This window comes from Topomyia yanbarensis, chromosome 3 (genome assembly GCF_030247195.1).
Source record: "Topomyia yanbarensis strain Yona2022 chromosome 3, ASM3024719v1, whole genome shotgun sequence".
NCBI lineage: Eukaryota > Metazoa > Arthropoda > Insecta > Diptera > Culicidae > Topomyia > Topomyia yanbarensis.
In genome coordinates this window covers 220,087,080-220,109,024 of record NC_080672.1, presented here as the reverse complement: position 1 = coordinate 220,109,024, position 21,945 = coordinate 220,087,080, and the positions used below count along the sequence as shown (strand labels likewise).

General features: G+C 40.2%; 2 protein-coding genes across 2 annotated transcripts in view; both read right to left on the bottom strand.

The window, feature by feature from the left end:
* The window catches only part of LOC131693881 (coiled-coil domain-containing protein AGAP005037), a 1,201,847-nt gene that overhangs the window by 161,787 nt on the left and 1,018,115 nt on the right, over nt 1-21,945 (bottom strand). The gene's annotated exons all lie outside the window — the stretch shown is intronic.
* Nucleotides 4,778-8,099, bottom strand: LOC131693883 (uncharacterized protein K02A2.6-like). Its single transcript, XM_058982142.1, has 2 exons — nt 5,526-8,099; nt 4,778-5,472 (listed from the first exon to the last, which is right to left on the bottom strand). The coding sequence occupies exon 1, from the start codon at nt 7,234-7,236 to the stop codon at nt 6,235-6,237; it is 1,002 nt and encodes a 333-aa protein (XP_058838125.1). The 5' UTR covers nt 7,237-8,099; the 3' UTR covers nt 4,778-5,472; nt 5,526-6,234.

Sequence of the window (21,945 nt, the reverse complement as noted above, 5' to 3'; positions counted from 1 at the left end):
GTTTGAGAAAATCCAAAAAACGTAGCTACTGGCGCCGGTTCGTCGACGGACTAACGAGAGAAACATCGATGAGCACTCTTTGGAGTACGGCCCAGCGCTTACGAAACCGAAACAGTACTAACGAGAGCGATAACGCGAACGAAACACCGTTTTCGATGGTGGAGTTCTCACTTGCTCTCTTGTCATGTAACAATAAAGCCCAAGGGTCAGACAGAATCAAATTCAACTTGTTAAAGAATCTGCCAGACTCTGCCAAGGGACGCTTGTTGAATTTATTTAATAAGTTTCTTGAGGGTAATATTGTCCCTCATGACTGGAGGCAAGTGAAGGTCATCGCCATTCAAAAACCAGTAAAACCAGCCTCCGACCACAACTCGTATCCACCGATTGCGATGCTGTCCTGTTCCGAAAGTTGTTCGAGAAAATGATCTTGTTTCGCCTCGACAATTGGGTTGAAGCAAATGGCTTACTGTCAGATACATAATTTGGTTTCCGCCAAGGCAAAGGGACAAATGATTGTCTTGTATTGCTCTCAACAGAAATTCAAATGGCTTATGCTAGCAAAGAGCAGATGGCATCAGTTTTCCTAAATATAAAGGGGGCTTTTGATTCAGTTTCTATCAAAATTCTTTCTGAAAAGCTGCACCAGCATGGTCTTTCACCGACTCTAAACTCAAGCTCAATTCGTAAACCCGATTTCTGTCCTTGTACTTCGCTTACATGGCACAAAATATCAATCCTTCTTCATATTATTCCAACCGTGTCAATCTCCTTCATGCTTCTGATTCAACTGTATTGTTCGACACATCTATGAAATATGAGATTCGTGGAATCCCGGATCACATACGTCCGCAAGTGATCCCAAGCATCTTTAATAGTAAATTTCGAGAAGTCGACTGTAATGAGATGTTTTACACCGACGGGTCAAGCCTCGAAGGCTCCACTGGCTTCGGTATATTCAATCAAAACCTCACCGCCGCATTCAAACTGATCTTGCTTCAGTTTACGTCGCAGAACTTGCTGCTATTCAGTATACCCTTTTTTGTTGGGATTTGGAACCACCGCGACCATTGAGTTGATCTATTGTGGTATACCCCTGCTTAATATCGCATCGGTTCAGGTCGACGAGTTACCATTGAGGGTAACTGTCGTTGTCTGATGGTGCGAAGTACCCCAGTCTGGTATAATTCTTAGAATGAATTTAACTACCACGTTGGGATTTTCTAACCAGATTTCACAAGGACTTAGTAGTGCCTTGTTGAAATATGGTTTTCTACGCACTAATAGTGCTGGACAGGCGCAGAGCAAATGTTGAGAGGTCTCTTTATCACAGTCACAAAACCGACAGACTTCTGTTTGATTTCGATTTACCTTTTTCAAATGATATCTGGCCGGGCCTCGTAAGTAGCCCAATAACAATGCTTAGTGATTTTTTATTTAAGTTTAGTATTTTTTCCATAACTCGCTTGAGTTATAAACAGTTTTGATTGCCTTGAAGTATTTGTTGCAATCCAGTTTGACTGTATTGCATCTTCCTCCCATTTTTTGATTTCCATTTGTAGTACACATTTGGACACCCCGCAGAAAGGCTCTGGTCCAATGAATGGTAAGTTTAAGCCTTGTCTAGCTAGTATATCGGCTTTATGATTTCCTTCGATTCCACAGTGGCCTGGTACCCAGTACAGGTAAACCTGGTTTTTATCAGCCAGTTGCTTCAGTAGTGTCATACATTTCCACACCAGTTTAGATTGGCATTCGTAGGATTTTAGTGCATTCAGAGCTGCCTGATTGTCAGAAAATAAGCAAATTCGTGCGCGTCTATAGTTCCTTTTTAAACATATAGATGCACACTCTAAGATGGCATATATTTCTGCAAGGAAAACAGTTGTCCATCTTCCCATTGGTATCGAGACATCAAGCCCAGGACCAATCACTCCAGCTCCGGTGCTATCGTTCATCGTTTTGATCCATCTGTGTAGAAATTAATTGATCCTGGTAGAATATTTGGGCCTCCTATCTCTCAAGTTCGACAGCCCGTTTCGACCACTTGGTACGGTATGTCTAGGACTAGGCCTTTTTCCATCCAGTCTTCATTCATTGGTACTAATGGATTCATGAAGAAATCTTTCAGTATACTCAGATGCCCAAAAAGATTGCCTTCAAGAAAATTATTGTTTCTTCGTAGCCTTAGTGCACTCTTTTTGGCTTCCATTTGCACGTATTGATGCAGTGGAAGCTTATTAAGAGCTGCCTCTATGGCCCTTGTTGGTGTACTATACATTGCTCCTGTTATGGCCATGCAGGCCAAGCGTTGTAATTTGTCTATTTTTTTCCGGGCCGTACATTGCTTTGTTTTCGGCCACCATACTAGTGCAGTATACACTATCTTGGGTCTTACTATAACCGTGTAGATCCAATGAATTATTTTAGGTTGAAGCCCCCACTTTTTTCCAAAAGTTTTCTTACTTATCCAGAGAGCATTTGTGGCTTTGCTTATTACCTGCTCTAAGTGTAAGTTCCAGTTAAGTTTCGCATCTAGAATGACTCCTAAATATTTTGCACTTGACGAATATTTTAGGATAGATCCATTAATTGTCAGACTTTTGAGCGTCACTTTTCTTCTGCGAGTAAACGGAACCAAAACTGCTTTAGAGGGGTTTATGTTTAACCCTTCTCCTTGGCACCACTGGAAAGTGCAGTTCAATGCAGATAGCATTCGGTCTGTTATGATGTCGTCGAACTTCCCACGAACTATTATGACCACGTCGTCAGCAAACCCAACAACTTCAAAGCCTTTTTCCGCAAGTTTATTGAGTAGATCGTCTACAATAAGCGACCATAGCAAGGGCGACAATACACCTCCTTGAGGACATCCCTTGGTGGTCGTTATTGTTATGGACGATTCCCCCAATTCTGCAGATACTTTTCTGTTATTCAGCATTTCCATGATCCAGACTTTAATGCAAGGAACAAAGTTTCTTTTCTCCATTGATTTTTTTATCGATTTGTAAGATGCGTTATCGAAAGCACCCCCTATGTCATGAAATGCTACTAGAGCAATTTATTTTTTCTCGAGAGTGCTCTCTATTTTGGTTACTAGTTTATGTAGAGCTGTGACAGTAGATTTATTTGATTGGTATGCGAATTGAGATGTACTAAGGGGATTTAGTTGTAAATATTTTGATTTTATGTGCTCGTCAATTATCTTTTCCATGACTTTAAGCACTGTAGATGTTAGGCTTATTGGTCTAGAAGATTTTGGGTTTGGTTCCATATTTTTGGTATGTGACCAAGTTTTAAACTTGCTTCGAAAATTGTTGTTAAGGAATCAAGCAATGCGTCTCCACCCTTTTGTAGAAGTGCAGGAAAAATACTATCCATTCCAGGAGATTTGAACAGTTCAAAGGAATTCACGGCCCATTCAACTTTAGATTGTGTGAATATGGTGTTAGGTAGGGATGAGTTGTTGCTCGTAGCCCTAGCTGGCCTCCTGCTCCCTTCAACCCCTATATCTATTCCCTCGTCCCTCGGTACTAAGTTTGACCCTGGAAAGTGTGTTTCCATCATTATTTCCAGAGTTTCTTTTGTATTTATAGCAAAATTACCATCTGGTTTCTTTAGATTTCCTAGGCCATTTGAATGGTCTTTAGAAAGTACTTTTTGTAGCTTTGCTATTTCTGGGGTTTTTTCAATGTTCTCACAATAGGTCCTCCAGGTTATTCTTCGTGATTTTCTTAGCTCTTTATTATACGTTGTCAGGGCCTTTTTATAATCTTCCCATTGGCCCGAAGTTTTTGCTCTATTAAAAAGCTTCCGAGATTTTTTTCTTAAAATATTTGAAGTTCTGTTTCACCAAGGAACATCTCTGTTTGAGATTTCTTTCTTAACTAGACAGCTAGCATCATACGCCTGTATAATTCTTTCGGTGATATCTTTTGCAACTCTGTCCAATTGTTTTGTTGATTCAATTGTACTATTCGATAAAGTGCTATCAGATTGCGTTTTTGACTTATACCTCTCCCAGTTTGTGTTTCTAGGATTTTTGTAGACAACTTTGATTAATTCGCCAGCATTGTACTCAAACACTATGTGTTTATGGTCAGATAAAGATTCTTCATCTGAGACATGCCAGTTTTTAATATTTGTCGAAAGTATAGGACTACAAATTGTTAGATCCAATACTTCTTGTCTAGTTTTTGTAACAAATGTAGGCTGATCTCCTTTATTACATAAATCGATATTGTTCGAAGATATGTATTCATAAAGGTCTTCGCCTCTTCTGTTAATGTCGGTGCTTCCCCACATGGTATGATGGGCGTTCGCATCGCACCCAACAATGAAATGTTTATTATTCATTTTGCAGAAACTAATAAAAGCAGTTAATTCGGGTGGAGGTACCGTATCCATATCGCCGGGGAAATAGGCTGAAGCTATATAAGCTTCGGTTTTCCCCCGTGTTGTGGGAATCTTCAATCGAATCGCAACTACATCTTTCGTAATAAATTGTGATATGGGTACGAAATTGATCCCCCCTTTTATTAGAATAGCTGTTCGAGGGTTAGGACAATTTTCATCATAAATCAGCTTACCTGTTTGTGTATCTATTCCAAGAACTCGGTGATTAAGCGCCCATGGTTTCTTTCAAGAATCTTCGGCAATGGATTTCGGTTGCTCCTTTGGCATGATTTAAATTTATTTGCATGAACTTGATGTTACCAGCCATCTTTTGTTAGTTTTTTTCATTTTTTTTTATTATTTTTTTTTCTTTTCTTTATTATTTTAGTGTGGATTGTCTTGTATGCATCTGGTCTTCTGAGAACCCAGCGCATTTTTGGTCCTTTGAAGGCCCAGAGTGAGTTTGCTCATTAGACCCTGAATGATTTTGGTTCTTTGGACGCCCAAATATATTCCGACTGTTTTGACACCCAGCATTCTTCCGGTCCTTCGAAGACTCCGGATCACTCCGGTATACCCTTGGGATCATTGATACTTTGCCCACCGATCATTACTTTATTGTCTCGGATAACCTCGGCTCAATCGAGGCTCTCCGTTCAATGAAATCTAGTAAGCACATTCCATATTTTCTGGAGAAAATCTGGGAGCGCCTGCGTGCTTTGTCTGTAAGATCGTACAAGATTACCTTTGTCTGTAAGATCGTACAAGATTACCGTAGTTTCCCTCGCATTGCTCCATTCCAGGTAATGAAGAAGTGGACTCTTTAGCTAAGGCGGGCGCTTTACAAGGTGACATATATGAAAGACCAATTAGCTTCAGCGAATTTTTCAGTATCACTCATCAGAGAACAATCGAAATTTGGCAAACTGCATGGAGCAATGGTGAACTGGGAAGGTGGCTTCATTCGATAATCCTTAAGGTATCAACGAAATCTTGGTTCAGGGGGATGGATGTGGGTCGGGATTTCATTCGCGTGATGTCTCGGCTCATGTTCAATCACTGTGCATGTACTACAATCTGCATACTCTTACAAGATAAGTCATATAAATATAAATTACATCGATATATACATTATTTTGGATATTTCAATCTAGGCTGTCCTTTCAACCGATTAGAACGGCGCACTTTTGGTGATTTTGACTCGCTACGACGACGTTTGGTATTTTTTGCCTTTTTATCAACTTTCTTCGACGAGCTACCCTTTGCTGGGAGCGGCGAATCCTTATTCGACTCCACGGGAGATGGTACAGCAATTTGAGGACTATCATCGATGTTTTGATCAGCTATGCTGTTTGTGGTTTGAAGACTGTCATCAATATTTTGATCAAGTTGGTTCGATACTGGTTGGTGTACCGGCATGGAGGAATGAAATTCGTCTGCCAAGTCGGAGTAACGGATTTGATTCATGTGTACCATTCGAACGTTTCCTTCGATACTAATTAAATACGTTAGAGGACTAAGTTTTTGTAGCACGATCGCGGGAATCCAACGTACCAATTCTTTAAAATGATTTCGGTATAGGACTCTATCACCTACACAAAATGATTTTTTGATTTCAGGGGGCGTCTGTTCAATTGGATGAAGTATCGGCTTCGACGGCACGGACTCTAATTCGACCTTTCGCGGATTGATTGTATTCGTTAGGGTGCGGGGCGTATAAGCGAATATCATTGAAGCAGGCGTACGGTTTGTCACACTCGATGGAGTGTTACGATAATTGATGAGAAAACGATTAATCTTCCTAGTTACCGATAGAGACTGTTGCTTTTCATCTAGTAGCTATTTCTTCAGAACATCCTTAACCGTTCTTACACCTCTCTCGGCCAACCCGTTGGATTGGGGGTGGTAAGGGGGAGATTTCGAAAGCTTGACATCATTCGCTTCCAAAAATCTAATAAAGAGTTCTGAGTTGAAGGGGGGACCATTATCTGTGACAACTTCTTCTGCAATTCCAAAAAATGCAAAAATCGATTCTACCTGCTCTATCATTTGTATACTATTCGAACCTTTCATTAAGCGTACATCAATAAATTTAGAAAAACTATCTACAACTATCAACAGAGTGTTATTTTCAAAATAAAACAAATCCATGTGAATCCTTTGAAAAGGACGTTGAGAAATTGGCCATTTGGTTTCAACAACTTCTTTAGGTACAGCTTGACGTTGTTGGCAAACTTTGCATTTTCGTACAAATTCAGCTACATCCTTATCAAAAATTTTCCACCAGATATACATACGACCTAAAATTTTCATTCTAACGATTCCATCGTGATTCGAATGAAGTTGTTCAATTATAGCCAGTTTAAGACTATCGGGGACAACAACCCTATCGTCGAAATATAAGACATTATCGTCAATCCCTAGATGACAGTTGATTAAAAAATATGGTTTCAACGATTGATCGATGTTCTTTGGCCATCCACGAGACACATATTCAAACACCTGCGATAAAATTTTATCTGCTTTTTGGTGAGTGCGAACGATATCAAGATCAATGACTGCAGGACTGCTCGGTGAGAGATTATTAATTCCAAGACCAACATGTTCTACCTCTGTTAGAGTTGGTAACGGAAGACGAGACAATGCATCAGCATGGGTCATAAATTTATCGGGGCGATGCTCGATTGTGTAATGGTAACCGGCCAGCATACGGGCCCACCGTTGCAACCTTGCAGCAGCGATGGCAGAAGTACCCTTAGTTTGTAATGGTTTGTTCAGGTCACATTCTTTTTGCTTACTCGATCTTGCAAATCCATCACCGTCAAACATTCTCGAGCACATGATAGACAATAGAAAGAAATTTTGTGGTCACTGTGGTACCTATAAAAAGAGGCCAGCTGCGCATTATCGGTGTCATTTCTACCCGCACCACCGGACGATCAGCAGTAAGCAGTCAGACAAGCATCCAGCTAAAGGGAGCTGAGGAAGGACTACGATCATCGGTCGGGTAACGTAGCGGACGGCTACCCTAACACAGTCGTCAGCCAGCAGCACGCTACACCGCTGCTATCGAGAGCCAACCGGCTTCAGACGCGCTCAGCATCTCGAGTCAGCACCATTGGTTCGAGGCACGAGCAAACAGACAGCAATACCGCTGTTATCGAGAGCCAGCCGGCTTAGACAGACGCGCTCAGCATCATCGGTCCAGGGTACGGACACGGACCATCCAAATCTTGCAAATTTTATTGCATTAATAGAAAAAGAATTAATTAGAATATTTTCCTATCGACGCAACGGCGTACGATCAACTAAGCAAACCGACGTAAGTGAAATAATTGTATGGCCAAATTAGTGCATAGCAGTGATTTTGTGATTTTAACACAGCGTTTTCAACGGTCGGTTTTTCCGGGCTGATAATTTCGGCAGCAACGAGCGACAGCGGCCGAGAAGGTAGGCGGGATGCTAGCCGAGGGCGCACGCTAGAAAAATCGAGACTCGCGAGTGAAGAAAAGACCACAGAATGGACAGTTGATAGTAAATTAAAGTTAAAGGATTAGATGATTGGCCAATGAAAGAGAATGTAGTGCGTGGGCGAGAAAATTTTGACGGTGAATAGAAACGTGTACTGAAATTAAAAAGCGGTTTTTCTTTGTGTACCTGAACCAACCTTGATTAACTGATTGGGCCGAACCTGCGACGGCCGACGAGTAGCTGGGCAAAATTAACGGTGGAAATTTGGCAAATCCCTTCCGGATTTGGCGCTTAAGCCAGATTTTAGCAAAGAGTGTTTGGTTTCGGAGTTCACTGAAGAATTGTTGTCAAATGTTGAGTTTCCACCAGGAGAACGTTACAAGTGGCGCCCAACGTGGGGCCCATTTTGATTATTTGATTGATTTTCTCGCCTGAACATTGAATTTATTGTGCTTAGTGACTGGTATCATTATTTGTGAAAATGGAGCAAAATAGTAGAACAGTGGACAGTTTGATAAATGATATTGGTTTTGATGATACGGGTGTGGGAAGGTCGACCCCACAAGGTTTTAGGCAATCGCGATACGTTCCTTTAACGAAATGGGGAATTAAGTACGACAACGAAAACGGTAGTTTGAGCGTTAGTGATTTTATCGAGTCCGTGGATCAAAAAGCAAACTTTTACGGTGTGTCACATGCGGAATTGTATACAAATTTCGGTGAATTGTTAGACGGTAATCCTTTGATATGGTACAAAGCGTTTAGAGATCGATGCGTAACGTGGGTTAGTTTTAGAGAATGTTTTATTAGACAATTTACGAAACCTGATAATGATTACCTGATTGAAAGGCAGTTGCAAAATCGATTGCAGTTGCCGGGAGAAAGTTTTGGAATTTATCTTGCATGTATGGAGCTATTGTTTAAAAAACTTAGTAAAAGGAAATCGGAACCAGAAAAACTTGAATATATTATCCGGAATTTGGATGAATTTTATTTGAATAGAATTCACGAAGGCGTAATCCGCACGACGACAGAACTAGCAAGGTTTTGTGAAGGTTTAGAACGTAGTAGGGAAATACTTAAGAGAAGAAAAATGAATCAATATCCGCTAGCCGAGCCGGCTTTACAGGGTCGTGTGACGTCGTACAGACCCAGAGTTAATGAAGTGAGTTTCGAACCACGTCAATCCGAGAAAGAGGAAATACCAGAATTTTCGGGCAAATATTCCGTACAGCGAAAGGGGGAAACCCTTGAACCATACGCGAGAATGAATCAGTACGTGTACTCTTCCGACGGTGCTCAGAACACTGAATCCCAGCAATATAGCAATCATGCGGTCTGTGAAGATAAAATCTTCCAACCACGATGTTGCTTTTGTACTTCAACCTCTCTCTTCCCAACTCCTTCGGAAAACTATTACAATCAGCCTGCTGGCAGCTCAGGTTACTGGGTGCCTCGTTCAAACAACTTCGAAATGCAACGTCCCGATTATCGTGCACATTCTTCAGTGTACCAAAATGCGAATCAGGCTTCTTTGTCATCTCCAGGTACTTCTTTTATGCAACAAAAGTTACCTGAATGTGCCACAATTAGAGTTTTTCGAGGATCGTGTTATAATTGCAAGACAAGTGGACATCAGTGGAGAGACTGTCCGAATCCAAAGAGAATATTTTGTTATCGTTGCGGCATGGACGGAAAAATTATGAGATCGTGTCCCAATTGTTCGGAAAACGAGCAAGCGGAGCCAAGGTCGTAAGGAGAGTTCTGGCTTCGGAAAACTTCTTAAACCTCTCCAATCTTCAATCATATGAAATATTGTACCAGCCAAATGATAATCGCCCTTTCGCAAGAGTGGAAATTTTTGGTAAACCCTATGTAGGATTACTTGATTCAGGAGCTTCTATATCCATTCTTGGAAAAGGCTGCTATGAGATAGCGAAACAACTAGAACTAACCTTATTCAATATAAATTCTTCAATTTCCACAGCCGACGGTTCCGTTCATGAGATATCGCACTGTGCTTATATTCCGTATACCTTCAAGGGAAAAACTGAAATAGTGCTTACGGTTCTCTCTAATGCCGTTTCAAATCCCCTAGTGCTTGGAATTGATTTCTGGAATTCGTTTGGAATTACGCCGACATCGGTGAGCGAGATTAATGCCGTGAAAATAGAGGAAAAGAAGGAATCTGAGTCCAAGTTAACCACTTGTACACATCAACAACAAAAATTATTAGATGAAGTTATAGGTGAATTTCTTCCTTATATCGAAGGAAGCCTTACTCGAACAAATGTAACTGAGCATCATATCGATACTGGTTGTAATGAACCAATTAAACAAAAATATCATCCAACTTCTCCTTACATTCAGATGAAAATTGATAACGAATTAGAGCGGATATTAAAGCTAGGAGTAATACAGCCTTCGTCCAGTCCCTGGTCTAATCCCGTGGTTACCGTTAAAAAACCTGATGGTAGTGTTCGACTATGCTTAGATTCGCGAAAATTGAACTTAGTGACCAAAAAGGATGCGTACCCGCTTCCGCATATTTCAGGGATCCTCGGTAGGTTCAAAGGAACAAGATACGTTTCGAAAATAGACCTTAAAGACGCATTTTGGCAAATCCCATTAGAAGCTAGCTCGCGAGAAAAAACAGCGTTTACAGTTCCAGGTCGCGGACTTTTCGAGTTTGTTGTTATGCCATTCGGGCTACACAATGCTCCGCAAACTCAGTGCAGATTAATGGATAAGGTATTAGGCGTCGATTTGCAACCATACGCGTTCGTTTATTTGGACGACATTATTGTCACTACGGAAACATTCGAGGAGCATATAAAAATACTTCGGGAAATCGCGAAGAGATTGCGCGCTGCGCAGTTATCTATAAACATAAAAAAGTCCCAGTTTTGTGCGCCGTCGGTGAAATATTTAGGTTTCGTAATAGATCGCGAGGGCATACGTACGGACCCCGATAAGATCAAGGCTATCGTTGATTTTCCTCCCCCATCGACCGTTAAAGATGTACGTCGACTGATTGGATTGGTTAATTGGTATCGTCGGTTTATTCAAAATTTCTCTACCATTATTGCACCGGTAACAGAACTTCTCAAGCAACCGAAGAAAAAATTTTGTTGGACGAAATCGGCGAATGATGCTTTCATGGAGCTAAAGAGCGCGCTTTGCTCCGCCCCTTTGCTCGCGTGCCCAAGTTACGATCTCCCGTTCTACGTTCAATGCGACGCGTCTGATGTCGGTATCGGTGCCGTTCTTTGGCAAAAACACCCAGAAGGTGAGAAGGTTATTGCTTACATGAGCCAAAAATTAACAGCCGCGCAGAGGAAATTTAGTAGCACTGAACGCGAATGTCTAGCCGTGTTAATCGCGATTGAAAAGTTTCGGTTGTATATAGACGGAGTCAAATTCACTGTCATAACCGATCACGAATCTTTAAAATGGTTAATGAGTATAAAGGACCCAATCGGTAGATTAGGTAGATGGGCCCTCAAGCTTCAAAGTTTTGATTATGTTGTGGTTCATAGGAAGGGAAAACATAATGTTGTTCCTGACGCGTTATCGCGGGCAATAAATAGCATTATGTCGGTATCTGCCGATGATAAATACGAAACGTGGTACCATGAATTATATAAATTAGTCCAAGAGGATCCTACACAAACTCGTGATTATCAAATCCGAGACGGTAAACTATACCGTTACCAAAAATGCAATTTCGGCCTGTTGTATAATTGGAAACTGGTTGTCCCTCCGAACTTAAAAACTGAAATATTGAAGCAAAATCATGACGATGTTGCTCATTTAGGAATGTCGAAAACGATAAACCGAATCCGCGAGAATTATTTTTGGAAAGATATGCGTGAAGAAATTAAACACTATGTTCGATCGTGTACGGTGTGCAAAGCCAGTAAACCCGTGAATGTTAACTCGCGTGCACCAATGGGAATGGGGAAAATAGCCAATTACCCATTTCAGACTATTTCAATGGACTTTATTGGAGTACTTCCACGATCAAAATTTGGAAATACTGTATTATTTGTGGTATCAGACTGGTATTCCAAGTTTGTATTTCTTCATCCAATGCGGAATGCTGATACCACGCGAATGTGTAAATTTATTGAAGAAGAAATATTCTTAAAGTTTGGTGTTCCAGAAACAATAATTTCGGACAACGGTAGTCAGTTCATTAGCAAACAATTCCAAAAATTGCTAGAAACCTACGGCATCAATCATTATAAAAACGCAGTGTACCATCCTCAAAATAACCCCGCGGAACGCGTAAATAAAGTGATCGTGTCCTCTATTCGCGCGTACTTAGGTGAAAATGCGTCCCATAAAGACTGGGACCGAGAAATCGCAAAAATAGGATATGCCATAAATACCAGTGTACACGAGTCTACAAAGCTATCACCGTACTTTGTAACCTTCGGTCGAAATCATATACGGTACGGGAAAATGTATAGAAATATCACGAATAATCCGGCTCAAAATGATACAGACGAACTGAATGATAGGTTGCAAACTTTAGGGAAAATCAAAGAGATCGTCGAGCGAGAGCAAAAATCGGCACATAACCGCCAAGTTCATTATTATAACACCCGTAGTAAAAATTTGTCCTCTTTCAAAACCGGAGATTTAGTATGGAAGAAGAATTTTTGCTTATCTAAAGCTTCGGAAAATTTCTGCGCTAAACTAGCTCCATTGTATGTTCAATGTCGTGTAGTACGAAAAACTGGAAGTAATACGTACGATTTAGAGGATATGAACGGAAAACCTATGGGAAATTATTCGGTTCAGGATATAAGGCCAATATAGAATTTAAATTTATTAGAATTTAGGATTACGGGTTAATAGGAAAATCAAAGTCTTCATAGGCAATGAAGCTCAGAAAAATCAATATCATTTAGAGTTAGGCACATATTGGAAGTCTTTTCAGTGCAGAAAAGCAAATATGATTTTCGGTTAAAAGTCTTTTCAAATGAAGAAAAGCAGTAATGAAAAATAATGATTAAAGTCTCCAAAGTGGAATGGGAGCATTGTTTGGGATGTTGAAAGTCTTCGATAATTAAAATCGAAGCACACACAGGACATTTGTAAAAGTCTCCTTCAGTGGGAGCATTTCCGCGATAAAATTGAGAATAACATGAAAACCATGATTTCTTTGCTTTAATTTGCTTAAGCAAATTGATTGTTTTTGTGGGGAAAGAGGGGAATGTAATGGTTTGTTCAGGTCACATTCTTTTTGCTTACTCGATCTTGCAAATCCATCACCGTCAAACATTCTCGAGCACATGATAGACAATAGAAAGAAATTTTGTGGTCACTGTGGTACCTATAAAAAGAGGCCAGCTGCGCATTATCGGTGTCATTTCTACCCGCACCACCGGACGATCAGCAGTAAGCAGTCAGACAAGCATCCAGCTAAAGGGAGCTGAGGAAGGACTACGATCATCGGTCGGGTAACGTAGCGGACGGCTACCCTAACACAGTCGTCAGCCAGCAGCACGCTACACCGCTGCTATCGAGAGCCAACCGGCTTCAGACGCGCTCAGCATCTCGAGTCAGCACCATTGGTTCGAGGCACGAGCAAACAGACAGCAATACCGCTGTTATCGAGAGCCAGCCGGCTTAGACAGACGCGCTCAGCATCATCGGTCCAGGGTACGGACACGGACCATCCAAATCTTGCAAATTTTATTGCATTAATAGAAAAAGAATTAATTAGAATATTTTCCTATCGACGCAACGGCGTACGATCAACTAAGCAAACCGACGTAAGTGAAATAATTGTATGGCCAAATTAGTGCATAGCAGTGATTTTGTGATTTTAACACAGCGTTTTCAACGGTCGGTTTTTCCGGGCTGATAATTTCGGCAGCAACGAGCGACAGCGGCCGAGAAGGTAGGCGGGATGCTAGCCGAGGGCGCACGCTAGAAAAATCGAGACTCGCGAGTGAAGAAAAGACCACAGAATGGACAGTTGATAGTAAATTAAAGTTAAAGGATTAGATGATTGGCCAATGAAAGAGAATGTAGTGCGTGGGCGAGAAAATTTTGACGGTGAATAGAAACGTGTACTGAAATTAAAAAGCGGTTTTTCTTTGTGTACCTGAACCAACCTTGATTAACTGATTGGGCCGAACCTGCGACGGCCGACGAGTAGCTGGGCAAAATTAACGGTGGAAATTTGGCAAATCCCTTCCGGATTTGGCGCTTAAGCCAGATTTTAGCAAAGAGTGTTTGGTTTCGGAGTTCACTGAAGAATTGTTGTCAAATGTTGAGTTTCCACCAGGAGAACGTTACAAGTTGGACTAAAAATCTCTTTAATGCCGGTATTATCAGTAACTAATTTAAATTTGGCACCATAAATATATTTATGAAATTTCGAAATTCCAAAAATGACAGCAAGGGCTTCTTTGTGGACTTGAACATAATTAATCTGAGCGGGTGTGAGAGTAGACGACAGATCGGTTTTTCGGTATTATCGACAACGTGAGACAAAACAGCTCCTACGCCATACGGACTGGCATCGACTGCTAAAATAATTGGTTTTAAGGGATCATAGGGCTCGAGTAAATCATTTTGTACTAACAACTTTTTGGTTTGCTCGAATGCGGTTTTGCATTCAGTTGACCATACAAATCTGTGGTTCTTCTGCAGTAAATTATACAAAGGGCGAAGTTCGATGGATAAATTTGGAAGAAATCTGTGATAATAGTTCAACAAGCCAAGGTATGCTTGCAATTGTGTCACATTTTCAGGGGCTGGAGCTTCCACAATTGCCATTATGATCGTTCAGTTTGTGAAGAACCATAATCAATTTTTTTCGACATTCCTCATGGCTCCACCAACTATGATGTCATCTAAATATGCTATGCCAGGGGAATCGACCAGAATCTGATCGATGATCGATTGAAAAACAGCGAGGGCAGACGTAATTCCGAAAGGCATTCGTGTGTACCGAAAAAGACCGCGATGCGTATTTATCGTACACAATGACTGTGATGATTCAGTCAGTGGAACTTGCAAATAAGCTCCTGACAAGTCAATTTTACAAAAAACTTTCCAATTAGCCAACTTTGCTAGAATATCGTCGATTCTAGGTAAAGGATAATGCTCTACAGTAGTGCAACGGTTCAACGCAGCTTTCCCATCGAGACAAATTCGTATTGAACCGTCCTTTTTTGCACAGCGACAATCGGATTTGCCCAAGACAAAGAGCGGACGGGGACTAAAATACCATCTTGGACCAACTTATCTATACTTTGACCGACCTTTTCACGTAAACGAAACGGTACAGAATAGGCCTTATGAAAAATTGGAATAGTGTCTGGTTTCAAAATGATTTCCGCAGTGAACCCGCTAATTACACTATTCGCGGACTCGTCGACTATCCTCGGAAATCGCGTTTTTAGCTCGGATTCAAAAGATGGTTCTAACTTACACATTGGCTTAACAGAGAAAACCCTCCTCCAATTCGGACACACCAGGTCAAGACCGTCTCGACCAAGCAACGGGTTTACGGCTCATTCGGTTTGAATCACAACCAGCTCTAAACTGCCTTGGATTCCCGAAGGTGCGGACACGTGGACCTCAACTGTTCCTAACGGCTCAATACGTTGGCCTGAAACAGAGATAAATTCCAATTTAGTACTGTTCAACTTACTCTTGGCAAAATATTTTTGCTGTGTATCCACAGAGATGATGCTACGGCATGTCAGCTTCAAATTCTATTCGCTGACCATCACATTCCAGTGATATGAACTCCGGGGAATCGACCTTATTTAACGATCCGCGAGAAGGGCAATCTGCTGCTTGCTCCAGGATCGATAGACTGACACTCGACTGTTTCCTCGTTTCGAAGCTCGGTGACGACAGGTTTTTTTGGTTTTACTGGCTGCAAACAATCACTCAGCATGTTTAGGCGAAGAACTTCGACGGCTTCCGACATTTCTGCGACCCGATTGTTTCCACTAGGCTTTTTGCCTTGAATGTCTTTGGACCGGCAACTCGTTGACACGTGGCCCATCTTTCCGCACGAATAACACGTCCAGGCGCGTGCTGGGCACGTGTTCGGATCGTGCTGCCTACCGCATCGAAAGCATGGTTTTGACGACTTCTGACTTAGACGACTTGATTTGCTCTCTTCTTTCCCCTGCATGCTTCGATTAGACTTCGGCTTCTGTTTTATCTCTTTCCTGAATGCTCCGAGACCTTGCTTCTGTGGTAACGGACTTGACATTTCTTTATTTTGGCTGTGTGCTGCTTCCCAACTTCGAGCAAGCGAATATGCTTTGTCAAAGGTTAGGTCCGGTTCTGTTAGTAACTTCGTCCGTAGACTTTGATCCCGTATTCCCGCAACGAACTGATCTCGCAGTGAATCCGACAGAAACGCTTCAAATTTGCAGGATTGAGCGGTTGCTTTGAGACTAATTATGAAATCCGTAATGCTTTGAGAGGCATACTGCTCACATTTTCTGAACTTGTACCTCTCCGCGACGACATTGGTGGTAGGGCCCAAGTGTTTCTTTAGGAGATGGACTAGATCATCATACGATTTTGTACGAGGATCGTCCGGGGCACACAATTTGGCTGCGATCGTGTACAAACTTGGACCAGCGACTGTAATCAACACGGGGATCTTTTTATTGCCCAGCGTGTCATTCACTAGGAAGAACATCTCAAGACGGTTGATGTATTCTTCGAAATTTTCTCCCACGACGAAATGCTCAATTTGTCCAAACATGCCTGCTCTAACGATAGGAACAGCACCACTCGACTCAGTTTTGACTACTCCTCCGCTACCACCAGACCTTTCATCTGGCTGATGTTTGAGGTTACGTACATCGACACGTGCTAACGACCGTTTCACACTTCGCGACTTTTACCTCGAACTAACGCGCGACTGCTCCCGTTTTATCCTCGTCGCCAACTTATTGTATTGCGATATGCAGGGATGTTATGCACCTCAGAGCAAATAAAGAAAAAAACCAAACGCTCTTTGCACTTTTCATGCGAACCACCGCTCTTCTCTTTCACAATAAACCTCTTCACTCCGATGCGTGTTGCTCCCACACGTGTATTCTACTCCATGATTGCACGCCACAAAGAGTAGAAATAAAGAGGCTCTTTAGTGTATATCTTGGTCCCATGCGCACGTAAGTAGAGAAGGCAACCAAAAAACATTTTTAAAACGTTCTTCCGGTCAAACTTTATCTGAATTGTAGTTTGATTCGCCTTTTTACCTGCTTTCCAGTGAGGGGAGGCACAAGGTGGGTGGCTCTTCAAGGTGACTCTTTGAACGAAATTGTGCAGCACAGATCTTACTCTTTTTCGTTTTCAAGTGTCCCTTTGTGCGGTCGTTCTGCACATCGCAGTGTTTTTGTGCTGCTCTATTTTCAATCGGTGTATTTCGCTCTTTGTGGCTCATTGTGTGAGCAAATAACAAGCCTGGCGATATGTAAGTGAAACACTGTTAGTTAATAACTATATTAACTTTATTATAAGTATTGTGAAAATATGTTGTGCTTCCGTACACTACGACGGTCGGATGGAAAAGAGACCGATCGGAAGTAAGGCGATTCGCATTAACCCTACCTATCTGCTATAAAAATGCTACTACCTAAACGCGTACGCATACGCAAACGCAGACGCATACTTTGACGCTGAGACTTACTATAATAATCCTTATCGTGTCTAGATAAGTACACTACAGGCCAGAGGAAGATCACCCAATGTTCCGGTTCGAGATGTACTAGCAAGCCGCAATTCTCTATATGTCCCTTATATACATGTACCTAAAAACCATCAATATCCAAATTTAAAAGACCCTATCTTTTCTCTTATCATTCCCAGAAGTGCCCTCTTCTGCCTACCGTACCCCAACGATGGCCTGATACGACTCCAAGACGAGACAAAACATCTGGCGAATGACCCAACAACACGAAACCTATAGTACAACATCACACGCGCAACGCGGTGTGTTTCCGATCCGTATCTGAGCCGTACTACGAAATCGTCTGGAAGAACCCCTGCCGGCTCGAGGAAAACCGCCCGACGTCCCAATACTTGATGCATCCGTTCGAATTTGTAATCCTGGCCGTTGATTCCCGATGCCGGAAACTGAAAGTTTATATCTCCCCCTCCCCCTGTCAGCCTTGTCCACCCTCTCTCCCATGTCTCTGATATACAGATGTATGACTTCACCCCTCCCCTTGAATATCTTCCCAAAACTTAAGTGCTCCCTATATTCTAGTTTTAGTTGATCAACATTTAATCTCGTTAAGAAATGCCCAACAGTACCACTACTTTAAAATAGCCTTAATTAATTCACCCTAATCTTAATAAAATTAAACCACTTCATCTAGTTATTTCTAGTTAATCAGCTTGTAAAATTTTCCGCTTAGTTAATAATTAATTGCTCCAACAATCTGCCTTCTACAAATCATAAAGTGCATTACTATACAAAGAACACACAAAATGACCCGTCCCCCTAATCTTACGAATATTATATTATCCTCTCTTGTTTCATTATATAAAACAAAATAATATTGAAATGTGTAACCCCTAGTTTTAAGAAATTCAAAATGTAAAACAATGAAAAAATAGCACCTTTAAGCTAACGCAAACGTGCCTTATCAAATAAACAAATTTGAAAAAACCCAAAAATTATTGAATATCTTCCCTCTTATAAAAGAAATGTATAGAATTCGCTCAAACTTTCAAGATTTTTTCCGAGGCCCGGAGAGCCGAGTCTTATATACCAATCGACTCAGCTCGACGATTTGGGACAATGTCTGTGTGTGTATGTAACGGACAAACTCTCATTCGTGATTCTCAGCAATGGCTGAACCGATCTTATCCAAACCAATTTTAAATGAAAGGCACATCACCCAGACAGAATGCTATTAAATGTTTTTTGATTCTGATGTTTAGTTTCCAAGATATGAATGTTTGAAAGTGCAAAAATCGCGTTTTTGAAGTTTTTTTAAATTATCTGCCGAAATTGACAACGCAACTAAACAATTTTTATTTTTAAAGAAGGGTTATACGATTACCTTTCGAACGAAGTATAGATTGATGACTATTATCAAAAGAGATATTTAACATTATTGAGGACGAACGATTTTTATCATTTCCCATAGCCAGAAATAAGACCAAAAACATTCAATGTATTATTAGCATCAAAACGGATTATTTTAGGTCAATAGTATCTTCGGAGAATTTAAATCATACAATATGCTCTTTCTTTTGGTATTGTAATTTTACTGACTAATCCCTCTAAGAGTGAGATATTTTCATGAATTTTCCTGAAAGTGATTTTATTGAAATAATGCCTTTAGCAAATTTGTAGCTCTTACTTTTGCGAATAACTTTACTGAAGACATGAAATACACATTTCGAATACTTTAAAAGTTGTGGCTTGTTGTTTGTGGATTACCATTTGTCGCCTATTTATTGTTCAATATACTAATAATCCATTTAAATGAGCCAAATATTATTTCGATAAAGCGAATTTCGTATTTCATGTTTCTATCTAGAACTGCTAGAATAATCACCAAACAATTCCAAGTTGTCTATATGGAACTTGATCACTTATCGGTGCAAAAAAATTTCATTTGCGCGAACCTTCTGACTTATAACCATCGGATAGATCTGAAACATATCTTGGAAAATGAAAAGCGAAATGAATAACTCCAAGCAGTGGTGTAGCCAAGAGGATGCTTTGGTGTTTAACCACACACCCCCCCTCGCCAAAAAAAATAATTGGATTGAAGTTAAAATTTTTTTTTATGCTGCCTGATTTAATTCAATATTACAATGATAATTATGTGATCAGTACATTGATAACCTATTGTTTGAAACATCATGAGGACCTTTGAAAAATTGTGGGAATGCGATCCTGATCTGTAACTGATGTATTGGTCTTGATCTCACTGTTATCTATCATCATCAATATCAAATACCTGCCTAAAACCATTCCAATAGAAATTTATTCCAGAGTTCTGAAATGCAAACATAATTATCTGCAATATGGATTAGGGTCATTTTTTAATAAGAAGCGAACCTGGAATTGCTTTAATGTCTGTGAAACTTAGAACTGGTCATCGAAAAATTGCATTACTTCCAACATTTGCTGAAAATATTTTTATTTTGGGAATGCGTCGATTTGAAACGAAAACGTTATAGAATTAATAGCTGATAAGATAGAGGTACGGCTACACGACTTAGCGTCGCGTACCTCCAGTGAACCAATTACAAAATACGGAAACAGGTAAACTTGCTACACCTGATACTTGTAAAAAATTTTTTGGGTGTTCCTGACGGTGTTCTTATCGTAAGGGTCTAGTTCGAAAGACCTATTCCCTCCCCACTCGTTACACAATTCAAAACACATCGAACTATAACTACACAAACCACACTACATACCTATCAATAACAGATTCCTACATGCCAGTTATAAAATCGAACGGCACACCATTGAAGATCTTGTGCTGCACTCAAATTTATCATACACTCTTTAATATTTTTAATTATATCACAATCCGTCGTATGAACAGTAGCCGCTGTTCAGGCAGCAACGAATACTTGCTCCATAAAGACTGAGTCTGGTTCCTCTAAACCAACACAGTACTACCAGCAAACAAGCAGATGACAAACAAGACCCGTAAGACCAACGGACAAAGAAAAACATACAATAGTGTCCCCAAAACATCATCAGCGATGACAGTGTGGGCGGGTATGATATATGAATAGGAAGCGGACTAACTGATCCTCAAGTAGCAGATGGCGAACCGGCAAATGGATTCTCTAAGAGAAAGAATATCTTCACTCGTAATAACAAATTCAGTAAGCAGTACTGTAAATACAGAAAGGACTCACAGCTCTATTGAGCGAGCGTACAGAACTGTGTCAAATAAATGATGTAAACAAATATTAATTAATCTGATTTGATAGACATGAAAAGCATCGAAAGATTGCATTACTTCCAACATTTGCTGAAAATATTTTTATTTTGGGAATGCGTCGATTTGAGACGAAAACGTTATAGAATTAATAACGAGAAAACCACCTTCCAAACGTGGGGGAATTTATGAAAAATGGCTTTTTCCGTCCCACCAATTTAGTATCTTCGATGATTTTACAAACGCTAAACAGCACGTCATTTGATAAAATAATTTTGGCGTTATATCCTCTGTTACAAACCACTTTGTTGAAGACATGAAGACTCCATGTGTTCATTTTGGGCTATTTCTATTTAATTTAAATTTAATTTAAATTATTATGATTCCACTGTTTATGATAAATCTCTTCTATTGTTTATAAACGATAAAATTAAAATTTAATCGAAGCTTGAGTTTGTGAAGCTCACACTAGAAAGTTATTTTAGAAAAAAAAAACTAAATTAAGGAACACTTCGTAAATATCATTTTATAACTCGGTATACTCCATATACGTAGTATTCATGCCTACAATAAAGTTGTTTTAAATAAAAGTCTCAACGAATTCGCCAAAGACAGGAACTCTGTTACAATTTTTTGAAAAACTGATTCTCCATAATTTTAAAACTTCAAAGATGGCGGTTTCGTAATTATGCCATTTGGGCAGTAAGTTAGATTTTCACCAAATCCCCACCAAACCGAAATAAATAAATAATACATTGAAGACCCGATTTGATCAGCCCCCAATTTTATCAACCTCATATGAAAATGTGTTTAATGGGCTCTAGCAGACAAACAAGGCTGACTTTGAGTAAATCCTTTCTTGACCATATTTTCCTTATGTTAAAGATGCAAATATGCAAAAATAAAAACTCATTTTTTTTAATTTTTGCCCTAGAAGACTATATTAAATAATCATAAATAGTTATTAGACTACATCAAGGGAAGGGAAGAATATTTTAACAGCTTCAGTTTATTATGAAGAAAAAAATGGCACGATATAGTTAATGTCCCTATTTGGTCAGCCTAAAATACATTATGGAGACAATAAAAACGGATCTGTACTGTATTTATAATTCACAGTAATAGGCACATCCCATTTTCTGAGTATATGTTCTTTCATTTG

Coding starts and splice junctions, on each gene's coding strand:
- LOC131693883 (XM_058982142.1), bottom strand. CDS start 7,236: ATGTGCTCGAGAATGTTTGACGGTGATGGATTTGCAAGATCGAGTAAG.